The sequence below is a fragment of the Zosterops lateralis genome (genome assembly GCF_965231275.1).
Source record: "Zosterops lateralis genome assembly, chromosome: 5".
Classification (NCBI taxonomy): Eukaryota; Metazoa; Chordata; class Aves; order Passeriformes; family Zosteropidae; genus Zosterops; species Zosterops lateralis.
Genome location: NC_139766.1, coordinates 62,423,931 through 62,443,946, shown reverse-complemented (window position 1 = coordinate 62,443,946; position 20,016 = coordinate 62,423,931). Strand labels below are relative to the sequence as shown.

Genomic DNA, 20,016 nt, shown 5'->3' with positions numbered 1-20,016 from the left:
AGTCTTTGGTCCACAGTGAACAGTTTGTAAGTTTGTAAGAGGGCACATATTTAGTGACCAAATTCCCAGAACAGAGTTATGACCTGAAGCTGGCACCATCTGATAACCAACAGGGGAGCAGCAGCCATAGCAAGTTCATACAAGACCAGCTTTTAAAAACTCTAGTGATACTTCACTCATGCGCACCACCAAAAACTGGGGAGAGAGACAGAGACTACAGGGTTGCACAGAATTTGGGCAAAATTGTCTCAATCTGTGCTACAGGAGATGAGCTGGGGTGGCTGAAGAGCAACTCATTCAAATTACCAAAGCACCCTGCTCAAAACACTGCCTCCCTCTCTGACTTACCCCAGCTCCCCCTTCCATCAAACCAGGCTGTGCAACTCAGAGCCTGTAATTAAAACATTAAAATTCTGACCACTAACACACATGGAACTACAATGCCCATTAAGCTTACATTAGCATCCATGCAGGCTGCACAAGTAAAAGCAGTTTGTTTCACCACATACCTCACCAAAAGCTCCAAAATATTCCCGGATTTTCTCCTCAGGTGTGTCTGGAGATAAGCCCCCAACAAAAATCTTTTTAACGGGTTCTTTTGTTTTCATGGCCTTAGCTCTTTTTGGATCAATGACCTTTCCATTCAGCTTGTGTTCCTTCTGGTCCATGACCTGAGGAAAATTAAAACACAATCTTACAAAGCTTAGTTAAAGCTAAATGTTTCACTGGTGTTTTGAGTAAGGCCAAATCTGCTTCAATTTCAATACTTGGATGACAGCAATAATTTGCTGCACAAAACGAAAGAGTTCTGTGATTTTTGATCACTACCCACTGACACAGTTGGTTCTGACAACTGGAACCACCTATTACCCAGCATAAGCAAGAGTATATTTCTCAAAAAGTACTCTTCTCATCCTCAAACCTTTTGAAGTAAAAAATCTGTACTTTAGATATCACAAAGGTCATGAAGGTGAAAACTTTTTCTGTGTGCTGTATCCACAGCATTTTAGAAAAGCTAAGAGCTAATTTTTGCTTGGATAGAGCCCAAATGCATCAAAACTATTGGCTCTACTTCCAGGGGTTCACATTACAGCTCTGGAATGCAAAGACTGGAAGTTCTTTGCAAATGCTGCTGTCACAGCAGCAGGCAGCAGACATTTATACACTGTATTTCTCAAGTGCCCAAGTCCAATGGCTTGCAGAACCTCTAAGTGCCCAAATCCATACCTCAGGAATCACTGCCAGTCCTGGACACAGCATCACAAGTAAGATGGCTCACAAAAGCAAGCATTTTCAACAAGCACATTAAACACGCTGCACTCCTGAATCATCTTTACCAGGAGATGTGCAAACAACACCCACAGTCCTCCCAGTGAGTGCCCTGTCTCTGACACCTGACTTTGAAGGTGTTTCCTTCCATCAACCCTACCTTATCCACGCTCTCTGACTCTTTGAAGAGTACAAAGCCGAAGCCTCTCGATCTCCCAGTGATGGGGTCCAACTTCAGAGTGCAGTCCACCACCTCCCCAAACTTGGAGAAGTAATCCTTCAGGTCCTTCTTTGTCGTGTCCCAGCTAAGGCCACCGATGAACATTTTCCTGTCAACACAAGTTGGTCAATCTGTAAGTGTGTGTCACCCAAAATCCTGCACTGCCAAACTGTATGAGCTCAATTGCCCAAGGCACGGAACTAGCAGGATGTTATCAGTCACTACACACACAGCCCTGCACTTCTTGACAACTTGCTTAAATGATTCTGGCCAGGACCGATAAAGACTTCCACAAACACAAACATTTTTCACTGTCTTCTCCTGCAGCTGCTTACTCTGCTGTCCCAAGAAACCACCAGCAGTGACAAAAAGATATTTTACTGCTTCTTTACATCCCCACCAAAGGTTTAATTCCATTCAATTATCTGTGGAGCCTCCACACAACTGCTCATGAAACACACACAGGCAGACTAGATTTGTAAGGAAGTGTGGTTAAAACAGAAGCATTTATCTACCAGTCAGACTGGACATATGCCCAAACTAATAAACTAAAATAAATAAAGTTTAGTCAAGTTCTCTTCCTCAGAAAGCAGTTAAGAAAAAGCAAAGTATTGGATGGTCAGAAGTTCTCTTTCCTCACAAAAACTTTATATAAACACCTGGTATAATCCATTCCCATCAAGAGAATGTCTTTCCAATATTTCTGTAGCACCAGTGTTGCTGGGCAGATGTGTACAGCACGTAACTCATAATCTGTATTTTCAAAAGCACACTGGAAGCTTAGAATCAAATCATAACCATCCTACCACATTAGTAAGGCATTAAAAAAAAAAAAAAAAAAAAAAAAAATCAAGCCAGCATACACACAAATGAAACACTCCATGCTATTAGGCATAGGGCTTAGGAACCCATTCAAAAGAGGATTTGATTTGAGATGATCTCTTCTAATACTGATAAAGAAGACTTTTACCATGAGCTCTAACCAAAAAATAGGATCCCTTATGACCTATAAAAGCACTTCAAAGCCTTGCCCATTTTCACTGTCCCAACTTATTTCACAATCAGATACAGTTAACAGAAAACCTGAAAAACCACTGTATCATATTTCCATCCCTTTCACCTCCGACGCACAAATACTCCTGCCAGTCATGTAAAAGAGCATTGCACCTCCACAACTCAAACTCTCCTGAATCAAAAGCTGCTCCTGCGAACTACCTCTGTTGAGTTAGCTGTGCTCTCACAAAATTAACAAGAGCATTCAGTTTCTGACAAACATCCATACAGATGAGGGGTTCGGGAGCTTCAGGTGTTACTATAACAAGTCTCCAAATCTGTAAAGAAAGAGCACCAACTCCCCATCCCTTCATCCACTTTTCCAATTAGTTCCAGATCTCTCTTCAATAAAGTCCCAACAGTCCCTTCTGTCAGCTGTGACTTCTTGCTGTCTTCATGGAAGAAATGGTGCACCCTGGCAAACCAGCAGCCTCATACCGGTACAGACAGCAAATCAAAGGAGCTTTCTGCCCTTTGTTCACCCATCATTAAGGTCCTGAGCCTGTCTGCTGCTCTGTGGAGGGCTTTTTAAGGAGCTAAATTGAAGACAGAGGATGCAGCACCGTGTTTCTGACACACGGGGGGTAGTGATGCTCCAGCAGCTACTACTGAACTGACACTTGCTACACAAACCACCTGTCTCAGTATTAACACACAGACCCTGCTTTGTAACCCTAAGGAAACAGCCTCTGAAGGTTTTCCACCTCTCTCCCCAGTGACTGCACCTTTCAGTGCAGTTCCAGAGCAGGAAACCACGGCTGCTCCACTCTGCCCCGACACAAACCACTGCCCAAGGTGAAACTGAGCTCAGGTCAAGCCCACACCACAAACGCGAGCACAACAATTCGGCAGCGGTGTCACGGTCCTGTCAAAAGCCTGTAAAATACATACATTTCCTAGCCCCCAGTCGGGCTGGTCTAATTCACATCAGCACGTGCAGCTTCCCAAAGAAAGTTACCAGAAGCGCCCTGGGAAAGCTTTCAAGCCTCAGACTTAGCTAAATAAGGTATCACAGATATGTTTTTCTTTTTTCCCTTTACTACCAGAAGTCTTGTCAAGACACTTTGTTTCCCGTACAGCATTAAGAATTGGCAGGTCAAGAAGACTGAACTAGACTAGGAGTCAATGTGTGATACATGTGATCACTGCCATTGCATCTCTCAGTGACAACTTTCTCTAGGCTCTGTTGCCTCAAAAGAACCTGAGCTTGCCCCATAAAAAAAAAAAAAACTTTAACTGCTGTGCATTCAAGTGCAGCAAGTAAAACAAACATGCAAATTCCAAAGGCATAAGAACAGATGAAAAACAACAAAACCATTTTAATTTTTGCTAATCCCAGCAAAATACTCAAAAAAAGGGTTCCTGTTCTGTCTGCATTACCCCAGATTATTAACATCTCTCCAGCAACATCCCAGGTTATTACAGAAGAAGAAAGACACTCAGGAAGGCTTTGCAGCATGTATCTGCAGGACACAGCAGTTAGTGCTCCTTTATCCAGGTTATTTTCTGCCTTGACCTGCAGCTCGAGTTTCTCAGGGGCCCGACAGGAGAGAGCAGAGCACATCAGCCTGTCACTGGATTTATTACAAATTTCACCGACAATACAAAAGCGACAGTGGCCCAGGCAGAGACCCTATGAAGATGAAAAGGTGTCTTTACTCTCCATAAAACAGAGTGATGGAACACGCTGAGTTGGAAGGGACTTATCAGAATCATCAGGTCCAACTCCCAGCCCTGCACAGGACACCCCAGGAGTCACACCCTGTGCCTGAGAACATTCTCCAAGCGCTTCTTGAACTCTACCAGGCTCGGTGCTGTAACCACTTCCCTGTGGAGCCTGTTCCATTACCCAACCGCCCTCTAGGTGCAAAACCTGTTCCTGGTGCATAACCTGAACCTCCCCCGACTGAGCTTCCTGCCTAGTCGACTCCTACTCCTACTCAAGTTGGGACACCACCTAACATACTCCTCCTGACAGCAACTTCCGTGAGAGGCAGAGGCATGTTTTAGCCCGGGAAGAAGTCCCGGTGCCTGACGCCTGTGGCACTGAGCTGTAATGTTTGCAGCACAGAGCACTGCAACAAGAGCATTCGGCTACACCAGTTACGGTCTTCACGCACGCACCGCACTTTAACTCTTAGAAAAGGCACCGCTGAAAAGAAAAATCAGTAAGAGGGGTCCGCAGTTCGAGGCACATCCCACCGTTGGCACACCGCGGGCCCAGACGCCGCCCCCGCCGCCCGGCCGGGCCCGTGACGTCGCCGCGGCGCCAAGTAAACAAACAGGGCGGCGATGGGGCCGGGGGCGCCGGGCCCCGCCCGGGACACGCCGCCCTCCCCCGCCGCTCACCCCTCGTCCTCCTCGTTCTTGCTGGCGTCGATCTTGGCTCCCTCCGACTCGATGCCGCCGCCGCCGCCAGCTCCCCCGTCGGCGCTGCCCGCCCCCGCCTGCCCCTCAGGCTGCTCCGCCGGCTCCGCCGCGCTGCCCCCGCCGCCGGCCGCCACCGCCGCCGAGTCCAGAGCGAACTGCTGGTCCGCCATGGCGCCGCCGCCCCGCTCCGGCCACCCCCAGGTGCCGCCGCCTCCCCGCCGAGGCCCCGGCCCCGCTGGCGGCCCCGGCCGAGCGCGCCGATCCCGCCGAGCCCTCCTCCTCTCGCTCCCTGTTTTTAATGGCGCCGCCACCGACCCAACCTAAAATGGCGGCCGGAAGAGCGCGGCGGGCGGGACACGTGACACCGCCCCCGGGAGCGCTCAGGGAGCGGGGGGAGCGCCCGCAGCCGGGGGGCAGACACGGACAGCCACAGGATCCATAGGGCTGCACTGGGCCTCTGGAGATCGGCCAGTCCAGCCCCCCGCCCAAGGCAGGGCCACCTGGAGCGGGGGGCACAGGAACGGGTCGGGGTGGGTTTGGAATGGCTCCAGAGAGGGGGACTCCACCACCTCCCTGGGCAGCTGTTCCAGTGCTCTGCCACCCTCCGCTTAAGAAGCCCTTCCTTATGGTGAAGTGGAACTTGTGTTTTGGTTTGTGGTGACCATTTCTCCTCCTCCTGTCACTAGGCACCACTGAAAAGTGTCTGGTACCATCCTCTTGGCACCTGCCTTTGAGATATTGATGTGCATTGCTGTGATCCCTTTCAGTCTTCTCCAGACTAAACAGGCCCAGCTCCTGCAGTCTCTCCTCACAAGAGATGCTCCAGGCCCCTCATCATCTCTGTGGCCCTTCACTGGACCCTCTCCAGGAGCCCCTTGCCTTTCTCGTGCTGGAGCCCAGACCTGGACATGGTACTCCAGCTGCACTGCCCTGGGGCCAAGGGGCACAGGAGGATCACAGATTGGAGTAAAACTTTGCTCTTAGCGGGGTTTTGTGTATTAACAAACCACTGCAGCAACATCCTCGTCGCCCAAGTCTCTCTCGGCCCCTCAGTTACTGTGAACAGTGCTGGATCCAGCTGCACTCACATCTGCAGTGTATGAACTCACTGCTGTGGCTTCTTGCTGATCCTTTAGTTTGTAGTCAGTGACATCAGTGAGCTTTTAACACACAAGGTTTATTTTGATGCTTGACTAGGTGAGAAACATCAAATCTTCAGGCAGATTGCTGCAAGCCTTCTGCCTCAAACAAAATGCTTATGGCTCCTTTACCCATCCTAACCACTCTCCTAATCTGGGAATGTGCAGTGTTCCTTCTCCAGCAGTCACGCTTTTAGTTGTTCTTGCTAGTGTGCACTCGATGGGAAACCTGTTTTCTGATCCAGGTGAGTTAGAGTCCAGTACAGCACCTAATTTGTACAGAAAATTGTTGCTGACCCTAAAGTTTAAGTATTTGTAATCTCGTGCTTGGAGTTGGAATAGAAGTAGTGTTAGGAAAGTAATTAAGCTAAGTTGTAGAATAGTTGAGGTTTTAAATGCTTGAAAAACCTTAAAAAGCTCCAACTCCTCAAGCAGTGCTATCAGCATTAAAAAGGTGCTGCTATAGTTCTGCATCCCCTCTGAGATGTACGAAACTGGTACAATGTGCCACAGACCCCTCTCTTCTTGTGGCTGCAGAGGGCAGGACATGACTCTGCTATCTTCCACAGTGACGCTAATTCCAAGCACTCTGGTGCTGTCAGGACAGATCAGGAGGAAGAATGGGGTGTATGGACCTGTTCTCACAGTAAACTGATCTCCAGAGAGCAACCTGCCCTCCTATCCAAGTAAAACTACAGTCACACCACGTTAAGGTGACAGCAAGACTAGACACTCACTTAAGTAAGCATTTATTAGAGAATCTTTAAACATGAAATTATACAAATAAAGTTTGTATAAACACAAGTCCACATTGTGTCATAACATGAATGGCAAAAAGAAAGTAAAAACCATAAAAGAAAACTAGTCAGCCGCTATGTACAGTTGGACACAGTTGTGTCATACACTAAAAGTCTTTTACAAAATAGTCATTTCCTCTCACGAAGACCACCCTCCATTCACTCACGATGCGTTGCAAGATGGCTTTTTGGTGCAGTATCTCTACCTAAAAAATCAAGACAAAATGCATGTCAGATCTGTGGCAGTTACTACAGGATTGTTAAAAGGTCCATTTTCATGAACTGCTTTAAGTCTTCTATATATTCCTTTCTTCACTGTTAAAGATCATATGCATATTTATTAAGGTAACACAAGAGGTTTGTTTAGTTACCCATCGGTAATTTATTTGTCCCAAATATTGCCTTTCAGCCCATCTAGGAGGCTGCTCCAGAACAGCAACCATCCACTTTAGGTAAGTAGAGCAGGCTCCGGATCACTTTCTTTTCCACTGGAAACACTGCCAAAAGGCTTTCTGATTATTTGTTTATACAACTGAACGACTTATGTGCAACACAAGTCAGGTCACTTTAGTTCAGACGGTCCATATGCATATGATCTTTAATGTTTATCCAGATTTAAAAGTTCGTTTTGGTTTGCAGATTTCACTATTAGCTATAAAAAGAAAAAAGCAAGCATTAAAATCTTAAAGAATGCACATTTAAAATGAGGTTCCACAATTGAAATACAACACTAAACAGAAGACCAAATGATTAAGCTGTAAAGGCATTTATGTACTTTAACTCCTGTAAAAAACCATTTAAGTTAAAGACACTTAATCTCCAAAAAAGATTAAAAAAAGAAGCCAAAGTCTGAAGTTTTCCACTTTAATCTTTACGCTGGTACATGAAGTTGGAAGAGACCATACCACAGGACAGCGTTTTCTGGTGTATGCCTTGCGCTCTGCCTGCAACGTGCGACCCCAGAGATAGACGTGGTCAGGGTGACACACGGCCTGCAATGAAGTTCCCGCTGGCGGGTACAAACAAGGTATAATGTCAGAGTTAGAAGACAACATTCTTGTTTTCCTTAAGTTGTACCCATTTCAGTACTTTACCTGTTAATACTTCTAATAAGTTTAATTATTCCTCTAGACCACCTGGTACACAACGCAAACCAGAAAAACTCTTATGTTTTTCTGAAGTACTAAAGAAGATAAAGTCACGTTTTTACAAAGTTAAAGATCTATAGACACGTAGGCAAAGCTGGTTTTAAAAAAAAAAGTATTTTTTAAGTTAACAAAAGCTTAATTAAAGGAAAAGTCATGCTAGGCAAGTTTTTACTCTTCGTTTGTCTATTGATCTTTAAATTAGATTAGACATAGTGGGAGTGGAGCTTGCGCTCGTGTACACACCTGTTGGTCAGGTACTAGGTACTGCTTTAGTACGGCTGGTAGTTGTTTTGGTGGTTGCCGCCGCCACGGGACGCCTTCCCATATGTGCTCTGTTGGCCTGGAGGGAACGCGTGGGGAAAGGACACAAGCGTTAACTCACAAGCCTCAGGAGACTTCACACACAGCAGAGAGAGCTCCTCTTTAGAGCCATGGGCAGAGTAAGAGCAACGTTCCAGAGAGGGGATGCATGCTCTTGTTATCGGGATTGAGGGCAAAAACCACTTACCACTGTAATCTGTGTATCCTGGCCCATATCCATAGTTGGGATAGTTGTACCCAGAGTAGTCATAGCCTCCATAGCCACTGTAGCTCTGATCACTGTAAGCGCTATTGTAATTCCCATAGCCTTGATCGTAATAGTTATTGAATCCTTGGTTCCAGTTTTGTCCCTGACCTGAAACCAAGCAGAACAAGTGTAAGTTTCAAAACTTATTTCACTCCTCTCCTCTGCCCTTCATCTAACTTTTTGGACATGAGAATAATCAGTAATTGCCTGAGCAACTGACACCACAGGAGGAGCCTTACTGCGTGGTCTGAGTTGTGACTGCTTGACTTTTCAAGATTGAAATGCATTAACCTGTAACATAACAGGTGATTCCTTCTGATCCATTTAAAGGTGCAGCCAAGTAACCACTCTACTCCTTAGCAAACAGCTCCTGGTTTCTGGCCCATGGGCCAATTAAGTGTATCCCTTTCAAGTCGAAGTGTAACTGTGCTGGCTACACTGGGCACTAAGGGTGCACCAAAGCACCCCAAATCCACCTTGCCCCTTCACCGCTTGAATGCAATCAGAACAAGAGGAGATTCCTCAGCTTCAACAAGCAATCATAACCACCAAAATACCACTTACTAATAGGCTACTTTACACATTTGATTTAAAAATGAGATCTGCACACAGCCTGCAACCTGGAATATCTACTAACACCTGAGTGTCTGGTAAGTACTTTCATTAATAGAACCACTGAAAACACTCACCCCGTCCACGCCCCCGTCCGCCTCCACGTCCACCAGAAGAATTGCTTTTCCCTCCTTTCTGTTGCTGCTGCTGCTGCCTGTACACCTCTTTGGGCTGTGCTACTTTGATCTCACACTGTAAGGACAGAAATCTTTTATCAAGAATTCCAAGAGCATTTTATGAGCTGCTTTCACAGAAGGCTATAGAAATAAGGTTTCACGTGCTAAGAACAAGAGTTTTCTCACCTTGCCTGAACCAATCTGGTGGTATCTGCTCTCTAGTAACTTCTTTACTGGCTCTTCATCTGTGTATGTGATAAAACAGAAACCCCTCCTTTCATTTGTCTTTGTGTCCATGGGAAGTTCAATGTTTTCAATCTGAAATCAAAATGAATATAAACAATATGTGCAATCTGTAAGCAACTTTTTATGCCACCAGAACCATCTGGCAGTGCAGAATCTATGCTGACTACTTCTGGCAGCTATAAAATCAGTCCATTACAATTTTATGAAATCATTAACATATATATTCAACTATCTCTGGTTCTGGCCAACTACCTCCTCACACATTCTTTTTTAAAAGAGAGGCAAGACTACACTTGAGAACCATAGGTGTATGCAAATATATTATACCTCGCCAAAAGCACCAAAGTACTCCTTAATCTGTTCTTCAGATGTATCTGGACTCAGCCCACCAACAAACACTTTTTTGGGCGGCTCCTTTCCTTTCAGCGCTTTTGCCCTTTTAGGATCTATTAACTTCCCATCCAGTTTGTGTTCTTTCAGTTCCAACACCTAAAAGGCAGACAAAGAAACAAAGTCTCAGACCGCTACAGCTACACAAGCTGGCTTCATGCCATCGGCCTGCAGGAAAAGCACCCACCTTCTCCACGCTGGCGGCATCCTTGAAGAGCACGAACCCAAACCCCCTCGACCTTCCGGTGACCGGGTCTGTTTTGATCGTGCAATCCACGACCTCGCCAAAGCGCGAGAGATACTCCGTCAGGTCCTTCTTGCTGGTGTCCCAGCTGAGGCCTCCGATGAACATTTTCCTGTAGGGCGGGAAGCGCGCCCGGGCACGGGTGAGGGAGGGACGGGGGAGCCCCCACAGGCCCCCGTAGGCCGCCGGTGACGTCACGGCCCCGCTCGCCCCCCCGCGGTGTCCCCGCCCCGCGGAAACTGGGTCACCCGCCCGGGACACAAAGGCGGGCGCGGCCATCGTGCGGGAAGGGAAGGGAAGGGAAGGGAAGGCCGCGCTGCCCCCAGACACCGAGCCGCCCCCCCGAGCCGCAGGGCGGGCGGCGGAGATCGACGCGCGACTCCCCCACACCTCCCTCTCCCCACCACATCCCCGGGCCTACCCGTCGTCCTGCTGGTTCTTGCTGGCGTTGATCTTGGAGCCCTCGGCGAACTCCTCCTGGCCGCCGCTCATCTCGGTGGCGTCCTCCATGGCGGGGCGAGGGCGGCGGGGGTGCCCGTGCGAGCGGCGGAGACAGCGGAGACCTGCGCCCGGCAGAAAATGGCGGCGGAAGAGATCCGGGCACCGCCTGCGCCTCCCTTATATACCCGCGGCGGCAGCCAATCAGCGCCGCCCTCCCGCCCAGCGCCGCAGCGCCCCCGGCGGCTCGTGGTGGGGCTGCAGCAGCGCTCTGCGGCCGCCATCGCGGGCCGGGCCGGGCCGGGGCTGTGCCGCCGCTCCGGGCGGGCGCGGGCACCGCCGCACCGGGTTCCGAGTACCGGGACGGGCGGGCCGCTCGGCCGTGGGTTGTGACGCCTAACCCAGACACCCCGTTCCGGCGGCGGCGGCGAGGGGCGGGGCGGGCGCTCCGTGGGCGGGCCCAGCCGGGTGCGCGGCGCTCCCCTCAGCCGCCGCCGCGCGTCCCCGGGGCGCCCCACGTGCCGCCGCCGCCATGGGCGTGCTGCCGGTGCCGGCGGAGGTGCGCGCCATCCTGCTGGACATCGAGGGCACCACCACCCCCATCGCCTTCGTGCAGGTGAGAGCCGCTGCCCGCCGGCACCGCGGGCTCTCCGGTGGCGTCGCCGCTCCCGCCGTGACCCCCCGGCCCCGGCATCGCCGTTCGCACGGTGACCTCCCCCGCCCTGCCAGCTCGCCCCAAGGCAGCCCGAGGAGCCGCCGGGAGCCAAAGCCGTGACCCATTTTCCGCGTTTTTCCGAATAATGCTCGCGGCAAAGCACGCCTTGTCTTGCCCGCCGGCCGCCCCTTCGGTGGGCTGGGAGCTGGTCGCTGCCGCGGAGATTCGGGCGGGTCAGGGATTGTTTTCATGGATATGGGGCAGTGGGAGCGCTCGCAGCCTCATCGGGAAAAGCCTTCGGGCATCGCTGTTCCTTTGATGGCCGGAGCTGCAGCACCGCACCCGGCTCTGCAGAGAGCCTCCAGGGCCGTCCCTTGGAAGTGCGGGGCTTCCTGGCCTTAATGTCAGTGATTACCGGTTTGCTGTAATCGATAACTCCCGGGGTTATTCCCTTCGGGAGGGGCTGGTACAGCCCAATGCCCTCGGTGTGCCTGGGGAGCGTCTCCAGCGCTGCGGGACACACCGGGCGCAGGTGACACACACACAGGGCACAGGGGACACATACAGGGTGCAGGGGACACACACCCCAAGCACAGGGGACACACACACCGGGCGCAGGGGACACACACAGGGCACAGGTGACACACACACCGGGCACAGGGGACACATACAGGGTGCAGGGGACACACACCCCAAGCACAGGGGACACATACAGGGTGCAGGGGACACACACCCCAAGCACAGGGGACACACACACCGGGCACAGGGGACACCCCCCGAGCACAGGGGACACACCCCGGGTGCAGGGGACACCCCCCGAGCACAGGGGACACACTCCGAGCCTATGCCACAGGCACTGTAGTGGCAGTGAACACACCAGTGGCTTCCCTTGCCTAGGAAAAAGCTTAAAACTGCTCGAAATGCCGGTTTAGGTGCAGAACCGAGGGGACTACAAATTGTAAGGGATACAGATGTATCCCTTCTGCTGTTAATTAACCTGGGTTTCTCCATGAGACATCGTAGCTTTCGGTAGATCTTTGCAGCCAGTGGCTTATAAAGGTGCTTTGTGACCCACATGGCAGGTGAAGGCTCCTTCCAGGTTTTCTAGAGGCTTCTGTTAACACAGTTTAACAGATGAACAGCATGACCTACATCTTTCCTGTCCATGTTCTTCCAGTGCTCTTGAAGAAACTTCAGGCCTAGATGGCATTACAGCTGCCTGCCTCCCCTCAATATCTTTCAATTCAAACAGCTTAGGTTTCATACTAAATATCTAACAGAGCAACTAAGTTGTTTCTGTTCACCTTGAAGCTGTTTTGCAGTTGTGCAAACAACATGCCATGCACCTGAGACTTTGGGTTTCCCCCCAGAGTCCTTCTGTTGCAGGGAGGCCAAGTGAGTTTTGGTTCTCAATAAAATTCAGTTTGATGGAAATCCTGAAAATGCTTGGAACAAGTTATTTCATTTGGTGTTTCAGTTAACCTCTATTTGCCTTTGAAAGGTCCACTGATGGTTCAGCGGACACTTTATTCTTCGATATTAAACAATTTTATTTAATCCTTTCTTTAATGTTTGAATTACTGAATCTGCAAAGTAGGGAAATAGAATGAGTCAGTTGATGGGTCGATTAAGGAAAGATACCAGAAAAGAGAGTATTTGGAATCTTTCTTCCACACAGACTCATGGCCTATTAAACTTAGTACCTCATCGACTGAGATCACTCTTAACATTATAAACCATCTGTCCCACTGGCTGTTCACTACTCCAGCTGCCACGTGGGTGTCCCCTCTTAGTTCACAAACTGATGCATTTGCCAGTGGACCAATCCCCCAAATCACAGAACCCACTGATCTTTCAGAGTCTGTTTGGAAGTTTTTCTTAGCCACCACAGGAGTATGAAACACAATTGCTTTTGAAAAACATTAGAGTCCTTTTGACATCTGAGTTGTAAAGGAGGTTAAACCAAACCAGCAGGTCAGCTGCATTTCCCAGTAGATTCTCTTTAATTTCCTCCATGATTTAAAAGATAGTTTGAAAGTAACAGAAATGAGAGAGTAACTGGGGGTATTACAAGGCTTTCGATTTCCCTAGACAAGTTTGTGGTAATTCTTTAAGCTATTTGCATTGTTTTTTAAATATACAACATGGAAAACACAGTATTTAGAGCAATAGAAAATCCTGCAGTACCACATCACACTCTCAGGACCACTGCTTTCTTAATTCAGTAACAAGCTAATGACATACAACAAAGAACAGGAAACTATGGGCCATTTTTTGAGGAGAGGTGAGTTCAGGTTAGTTTTTTCCCAATTAAGAAAAGCTCAGTTCTCTACCCAAAGGAAGGACTTCCCTGCCCTTCTCCTTGACCTGAGGCTTTTCCCACACCCGGAGATGCACAGTGGCTGCTTGTGGCTTCTGACTCGTGAAACACCACTAATGAGAGCAATTTGTAATTATTTCTGATTGCCCTTGGGATCTCTGTGAAGGTTTGTAATTTTCCTGTGGCACTTTTCCCAAACCCCATTTAACTTCATTTGCAAGACTGTCCTGTGGAGTTCAGTGTCACTGGACCAGGGTTTTAATTTTAAAAGGTCCTCTAGCTTTGGTGAGATGTTAAGGTGTGTTTTCAGAATGACCTTTGCTAGGACAAGTGCTCCATCAAAAATACAACAGCATAACTTATCTGTTCACAGTACATACATTGTCAGCCTTGTACTCCTCAGCTGGTGGGAATGTGGGGCCACATTTTTAGCAAGCCCAGGAAAAGTGATCACCCACCTTTCCATTGCAGGCTTTAAAACTTTCAGCTACATAAACATTTGTGTAAAAAAATCCACCTGTGCTGGTCCTGGCCTGAGGCTGGCTAAGTCCTGTGACCAGGAAGAGACACTCTCAGCAGGAAGTTCCACCAGCTGCAGCACTGTAGGGGAAGCTAAAGTTTGGGAAAATAACTGTACACGGCAGCATGTGCAAATGGTTCCTTTAAAAGCCAGTCAGCCTTACCTCTGGCAGGTTAAAGGAGCAGCCTCCTGTTTTTCTGGCAGGAGACCTTGTTCCCTTACATCAAAGACAACGTGAAGGAGTATCTGCGCGCTCACTGGGAGGAGGAGGAGTGCCAGCGGGATGTCGGACTCCTGAGGAAACAGGTAAAGTAACAGAGTTATTCTGTGTCTCTGCATTGTCACAGCATGCCCCAGGCTTCAGGCCACGCGGACTCTCCCGGTCACCCCACATTTGTCCCTATCTCTTTGCCCTCATCCATGGAGGCCAGTTGCCTCAGTGGTTGGATTCTCTCCCATCCAAAGCCTGGGGTTGTGCTTGGCAGGCAGCAGCTTCCCTCAGCTCAGCTTGCTCTTCACAGCCCCTGGGCAGCAGTTGAGCCAAGAGTTTCCAGCTTTTTACCTGCACTGGGCCCTTCTCTTGTTGACTCCAAACCTCCTTTAGGAAGTAGCACAGGGAGATGGCAGAGCACTTGTTCCACACAGGGCAGTGGATGCTGCTTCTGCACAAGGACACAGCATCAATTTCAGACTTGTGGCTGAAGCCAACAGATGCATTTGCTTCTTTGCCTTAATTGCAGTAATTAAATACTTAAGCAAGCATAGTTCTCATTAGAGTATTTACAATATGGCTACAGTAATGCTAATTGTTTGGTTTGGAAAGTACAATCCAAGCAAGTAGTTCTAAACACAACTGAAGTCTCAATTTTCCATTGAGAAAAACATTCAGACATCCTTGTAACCCCTTGTGTGAAGAGCAGTTCAAGCAGTGTCCTGCACAGGGGTGCATGGAGGCAGGCCTTAGACCACTTTCCAACATTAGAGGTGTTGAAATTGCTCCACCTCTTCCCTCCCCTCTTTTTATCATGGCTGATTGCACAGAATCACAGAATATTCTGAGTTGGAAAGGTCCTGCAAGGATTAGCCAGCCCAACTCTTGAGTGAACAGCCCATACAGGGATCAAACCCACAGCCTTGGCACTGTTAACACCGTGCTCTAACGCCACTTTGCAGGCTCAGGAGGACTCCAGCCTGGACGGGGCCGTGCCCATCCCTCTGGAGAGCGGCAGCGGGGAAGAGGAGCTGGAGCGCGTCATCCAGGCGGTCGTGGACAACGTGCACTGGCAGATGTCCCTGGACAGGAAGACCACGGCACTGAAGCAGCTGCAGGGCCACATGTGGAGGGCAGCCTATGCCACCGGGCACGTCAAAGGAGAGTGAGTAATTGTGTGAGTAGCTGTGTGCCCCCTCCTTGGGGGGCAGGTATGGGGGAGCATCTCTCCTCAAAGTTTATTAGCAGAAGAGCTGCATAAGCTATTCCTGGGGACAGCCCCACTTAAAATACAAGTAGTATCAATAGCTCAGCAAATGAGCCAATATTTGAGAGATTTCTTGGTAAACCAAGAGTCTAAGCTCAAGTATGAGCTTCCTGCTGTTCTCAGTCTTGCATTTTTTATCTCCAAATTGCACTCATATTTTCGAACAAGTATAAACAAGCCAGGGTTGCAGGGTCAGACCCTTTCAGTTGTTTCCTCCTGCTTTGTCTTTTACCTGTGTGTTTCCTGTCTTTCCACTTCTTTTTGTCTTCAGGTTCCTCTTTATGTTTCAGCCACAACACAGGAGTGCATAAGTAGGGACAACTGAAATTAAGCCTGATCTTATTTAAGAGATACTTGGTTAAACTAGGCATTGCAGGTCTCTAAGTAAGTAAAACAAGCCCATAGATTCACAGAGTGTTTTGTCAAATGAGGAACAAGGAAGAAGAAAATGTGCTCACGGAAAAATGTAAACATCCACCAGAGAAAGTAACAAACCCCCTTGTAACAAAACAAGTCAAGAGAGACAGATATCCTGTTGGTTTTGTTTTTAAAAACAAGGCTAAATTGTCTTACAGTGACCCAAAAACTCTGGAGAAAACTGCCTGCTTGGCTGCATTCAAGGAGTGAGATCTCTAAAATCTCTTTGCCCAGCTCTGCATCACCTGCTGCTGAAAGCGATTCCCTGGTTCCAGGAGCCCTGAGCAGATTGAAAATTAAGTCCCCTTGCAAACTAATGGGACAAAACTAGTTGTCACAGTGCCTGGCTAATGATGTCCCTCCAGGTGCCTCTGGGTTCACCCTTACCTGCTCCTACCCTGTTTTGCTCCAGAATCTTCGAGGATGTGGTTCCAGCCATCCGGAAGTGGCGGGAAGCAGGGATGAAGGTCTATATCTACTCTTCAGGCAGCGTTGAAGCCCAGAAGCTTCTGTTTGGATACTCTACAGAAGGTGATATCCTAGAGGTAGATAACCTTACCACCTTCCTTACAGCTTCTCCCCTTGCAGAGCACTCCCCTCTCAACCTCCCTTGCTGTAACAATACTTGGTGTATGAATTCTGTGACAGGAAGGTGGGGCAGTGGGTTTGATCCATGGGAATTCAGCTTGAGCAGTTTACTATGAGAGCATGGCTGCACCAACCCCCCATTACTGGGGCAGAAGGAAAGGGAAGGAGGCTCTTCAGGTGGCACTCAGCAATGGCCTGTGCTTCTCTCTCTCTCTCCCAGCTCTTTGATGGCCACTTTGACACCAAAATAGGCCCCAAGGTAGAAAGTGAGAGCTACAGGAGGATCGCTGCCAGTATTGGGTGTGCCACCAACAACATCCTCTTCCTGACAGATGTCCCTCGAGGTACGTGACCTGCCAGTCCTGCTGGCTCTCACCTGTGCAGGGGAGGCAGGTGCTCTTCAGAGGTGTGCTGCTGACTTCTCACAAGCACCCCAGAAATGCTTCAGACCTTCGCTCTAGCTGCTGCCATCCTTCTTTACACATTCGGGCTTGCTCACAGCAAGCAGTGGGGATGTCTGTGTGCAGAGCTGCAATGAGGGAAAATAGGTCAAGTAGAAAACCTGCCTTTGCACCAGCCAGGATGGAGAGACTGCTGAAGCAGAGCTGAAGCATGCCCCATTTACAAACAGGGTCACTGGTTTGGCCAGTGCTCAGGGGAAATGATGGTGTTTGCTGTGTTGCTACGTGGCTGGTTCTTCGTGCCACTCATGGTTAGGTTGTGTTCAGCAGCAGAAAAACATTGCTTCTGGTTGCCAAGATTTGACCCCTGGAAAGCTAGGCTTGAGAAGATAATTTGATTTCCTGCTTTTGCTGGAATCGTCTTTCTGGCAGAAATGGCACTGGGTCTCAGTCTAAGCCAGCTCAGTCCCCAGAGTTAGTCCATACCTCCTCCCCAGCCTTGGCAGCAGAGCTGGTGGGAGCTTGTAGTTACCTCCTTTTCCCTGGATCATCTTCCAGTGGCCTTTTGTGCTGAGGGAGCAAAAAGGAGCTTGTGAGAGGTGACTGGGGGAGGGGAGTGCTTGACTCACAAATGCCATAGGCTGACCACAGCCTCATGGCAGGAATGGAGCTGCTGGAGCAGGACTCGAGCTGATGGATGGTGCATGCTGCCTGCAAGGTGCCTTGGACAGCCATCAGCTGGCAGAGGGGAGGGGATGGTGAGGCAGCCAGCTCCTGTCCATTCCTGCAGCTACAGCCATCCACAGCTGGTCTGCCAGGAGCTGGGCTTCCTCTAGAGTCCTGCCACGTGCAAACGCTGCTTTCTCAATCTCAGCCTTTAAAAGCACTCGAGTGTTTTGGGGCATGCTCGAGCCTCAAGGACCCCGATGTGAAGAGGTCAGTAAGCAGCTCTCAGCTCCACTCTCCCTGCTCTGTTTCAGAAGCCAATGCAGCTGAGGAGGCGGACACTCACGTGGCTGTGGTGATCAGACCGGGCAATGCAGGACTGACAGACGATGAGAAATCCTATTACAGCCTCATCTCGTCTTTCACCGAACTTTTCTTGCCTTCCTCCACTTAGGGAAAGCGGTGCACGCACAAAAGACTGTGCTTCATCTAATTGTCCTTGTGAAATGTTAGGTAATTTTGTCCATAATCAGAATTTCAGACCAAATCCACATCATGTCTTGGGCCTCGTGCAGGCAGGTATGGATGGAGAGTGTGGTGCGGGGTCCCTTGTGCAGTAGGACAGAGGCCTGCTGCCAGCTGGAGCTGGGAATAGGGCAGGGAGCAGCACCCATGAGCCCTGCTGTTCCTCCCCTTTCCTGGCTAGCAGTTAGCCACAGGAATGCTTCCTTCAGACTCCTCCTCTGAAATCTGGTGCTGAGGTGCCCCACTGTGAGCTCTGTCATTTTTAGAAGCAGTCTGCAAACAAGGTTTATATCCCTTTGTCCCAGAGGGAGCACTGGGGACCACAGGGGGATATGTGAGCTTCTCCCTGCAGATAGGAATTCTGGCTGAGTCAAAAACATTCAGTTAGGATTCCTAAAGGAAAATGCCAATTGTGGGCTATAATACAGTAGGTTTGGGCTGCCACAGAAAAAGCCAGCCCTTGCTGCAGGCAGGCTCTTTAGACAAGGAACAATGTATATCTTGGCTGTGTCTGCAGCAACTCTAGGTACAAAACAGTACAACTTGCATTTGGAAGCTGCTCAGAGCTCCACAGCCAGCCTACCCAGAATGAAGTCGAGTATATATAAATACAGCTTTAAAAATTAAATTCTGGACACACTTCCCTGCTGCATCATGGTGCTGGGCTATGGGATACAACTGCCTGAACCCCGAAGTCAGCTTGACAGCATTTCTGAAGGATCTCAGCACTGACCCATGGAGCTCCTCCTCCAGCCAACATCACCCAGTCACACGTTCATTGCACTGGTCAGCTGTGAGCAGACCTTGCCAAACTGCTCCTGAGGGCAGACATCCTGCTTCATTTGATGAGAATTAAATCCCTGACCTTTTCATCTTACCTAAATTGTGCCAATGTAGATCAGATGGTCATGGAGCTTTTCCTAATGTAGTAAATAAAGCACAACTTTGCTTTCATTGTGTTCACTCCATCACAGCATTTAGCCTTTCTGTCTTAGCACCAGTGATCCCAGCACCTAAAAGGCAATTTTTAAATTTAATTTCTAAACCTGTGAACACTGTGTTCCTGCTTTCACCTTCCCCAGTCCTTTCTTTAAGGCAGCAGCCTTGTCCTGCCAAGGAAGCTGTACTACCTCCCTGAGCATTTTAGGATTTGAGTTGTGGCTCAGTGCAAGAGTGAGAGCCACAGGGAGATTATAGCGGGTAGTAGCAGAGTCAGAGGCAGTCTGAAACTCCTGTCTGAAATCCCCATTCCCCCATTCCCTGCTGCTGGCACTTCATGCATGGGTGTCTTGCCCTCACAGCCAGCCAGAATATAATATCTGCATGCTGCCTTCCTGAGGTCTGATCCACACCTACAGCTGTCCCTGCTGAGGGAGGCTGATGGGAAAAGAACAAGGAAGAGACAGGCAGCTGGGGGGAAAACCACATTGTGCCAGCATGGCCCTTCTAAAAATTCAAAAGTAGCAGGTCAGGCTGTGGGGCAACTAGTCCAGATGCCTTTCTGGGCTGGGCAACGGGTGTGATCCTGCTCCTAGAAAGAGCCTGCTAATTAGTGCTGTTACAATAAGTGTATCTGCATGGCTGAATGGTCCCTGGCTTCCATAAGTGATAATGTTAATCATTACACTGTAAATAAATACTCACCTTTTGTTTTGCTTTTGCCATGAGAAAGCTATGCTTGGGGTAGGGACAAAAATAAAGCTCACTTTCTCCATAAAAGCACTTTATTTAGTGGTCATGTTTCAGTGTATATCAGTTGTCATTTAGTTGTACTGAAATGTGCTGTTAGAAATACTCTAAGAAATGTACAGAATTATCACTAAAAACCTGAAGTTC

The 20,016-nt window shown here is 49.0% G+C and overlaps 4 protein-coding genes across 9 annotated transcripts in view; 1 reads left to right on the top strand and 3 right to left on the bottom strand.

Moving 5' to 3' along the window:
• Positions 1 to 5,097, bottom strand: part of HNRNPD (heterogeneous nuclear ribonucleoprotein D) — a 9,122-nt gene extending 4,025 nt beyond the window's left edge. For all 3 annotated transcript variants that reach the window (XR_014590233.1, XR_014590234.1, XM_083862456.1), the window contains exons 1-3: positions 4,892 to 5,097; positions 1,430 to 1,598; positions 510 to 671 (exon numbers count right to left, since the gene is read on the bottom strand). Coding sequence is in view for 1 of the 3 variants with exons in the window: in XM_083862456.1 (XP_083718582.1) it covers positions 510 to 671; positions 1,430 to 1,598; positions 4,892 to 5,082 (522 nt within the window). In the remaining 2 variants the exon portion in view is untranslated. The remainder of the gene's footprint in view (positions 1 to 509; positions 672 to 1,429; positions 1,599 to 4,891) is intronic.
• Positions 5,098 to 6,783: 1,686 nt separating this feature from the next.
• Positions 6,784 to 10,751, bottom strand: HNRNPDL (heterogeneous nuclear ribonucleoprotein D like). Of its 3 annotated transcripts, XR_014590221.1 has the most exons (9): positions 10,594 to 10,751; positions 10,116 to 10,284; positions 9,866 to 10,027; positions 9,479 to 9,610; positions 9,254 to 9,368; positions 8,505 to 8,672; positions 8,240 to 8,336; positions 7,754 to 7,857; positions 6,784 to 7,054 (listed from the first exon to the last, which is right to left on the bottom strand). XR_014590221.1 is itself a non-coding variant. In XM_083862330.1 (8 exons), exons 1-7 carry the CDS (start codon positions 10,680 to 10,682, stop codon positions 8,266 to 8,268), a joined length of 906 nt encoding a protein of 301 aa, XP_083718456.1. In that variant the 5' UTR covers positions 10,683 to 10,751; the 3' UTR covers positions 6,784 to 7,054; positions 8,240 to 8,265. The 3 variants fall into 3 exon arrangements, 1 of the variants encoding a protein (XP_083718456.1); XR_014590220.1 differs by having other exon boundaries at positions 7,754 to 8,336; XM_083862330.1 differs by lacking the exon at positions 7,754 to 7,857.
• Positions 10,752 to 11,057: 306 nt separating this feature from the next.
• ENOPH1 (enolase-phosphatase 1) lies at positions 11,058 to 19,918 on the top strand. The gene is made up of 6 exons (XM_083862118.1): positions 11,058 to 11,226; positions 14,310 to 14,411; positions 15,279 to 15,481; positions 16,413 to 16,545; positions 16,809 to 16,932; positions 17,970 to 19,918. Exons 1-6 carry the CDS (start codon positions 11,143 to 11,145, stop codon positions 18,107 to 18,109), a joined length of 786 nt encoding a protein of 261 aa, XP_083718244.1. The 5' UTR covers positions 11,058 to 11,142; the 3' UTR covers positions 18,110 to 19,918.
• The window catches only part of TMEM150C (transmembrane protein 150C), a 26,520-nt gene continuing 25,598 nt past the window's right edge, over positions 19,095 to 20,016 (bottom strand). Inside the window, exon 12 of one of the 2 annotated variants that reach the window (XR_014590195.1) lies at positions 19,095 to 19,193. The gene's annotated coding sequence lies outside the window, so the exon portion shown is untranslated. The remainder of the gene's footprint in view (positions 19,194 to 20,016) is intronic. The other variant, XR_014590196.1, reaches the window with a different exon arrangement.

Excerpts from the sequence above, each read along its gene's own strand:
- HNRNPDL (XM_083862330.1), bottom strand. The coding sequence starts at position 10,682 with ATGGAGGACGCCACCGAGATGAGCGGCGGCCAGGAGGAGTTCGCCGAG. Across the intron at positions 9,611-9,865 it reads ACTTTGGTGCTTTTGGCGAG|ATTGAAAACATTGAACTTCC; the intron begins GTATAATATATT and ends TTTTGATTTCAG. Across the intron at positions 9,369-9,478 it reads ACCAGATTGGTTCAGGCAAG|TGTGAGATCAAAGTAGCACA; the intron begins GTGAGAAAACTC and ends CTGTCCTTACAG.
- ENOPH1 (XM_083862118.1), top strand. The coding sequence starts at position 11,143 with ATGGGCGTGCTGCCGGTGCCGGCGGAGGTGCGCGCCATCCTGCTGGAC. Across the intron at positions 11,227-14,309 it reads CCCCCATCGCCTTCGTGCAG|GAGACCTTGTTCCCTTACAT; the intron begins GTGAGAGCCGCT and ends TTTTTCTGGCAG. Across the intron at positions 16,546-16,808 it reads CAGAAGGTGATATCCTAGAG|CTCTTTGATGGCCACTTTGA; the intron begins GTAGATAACCTT and ends TCTCTCTCCCAG.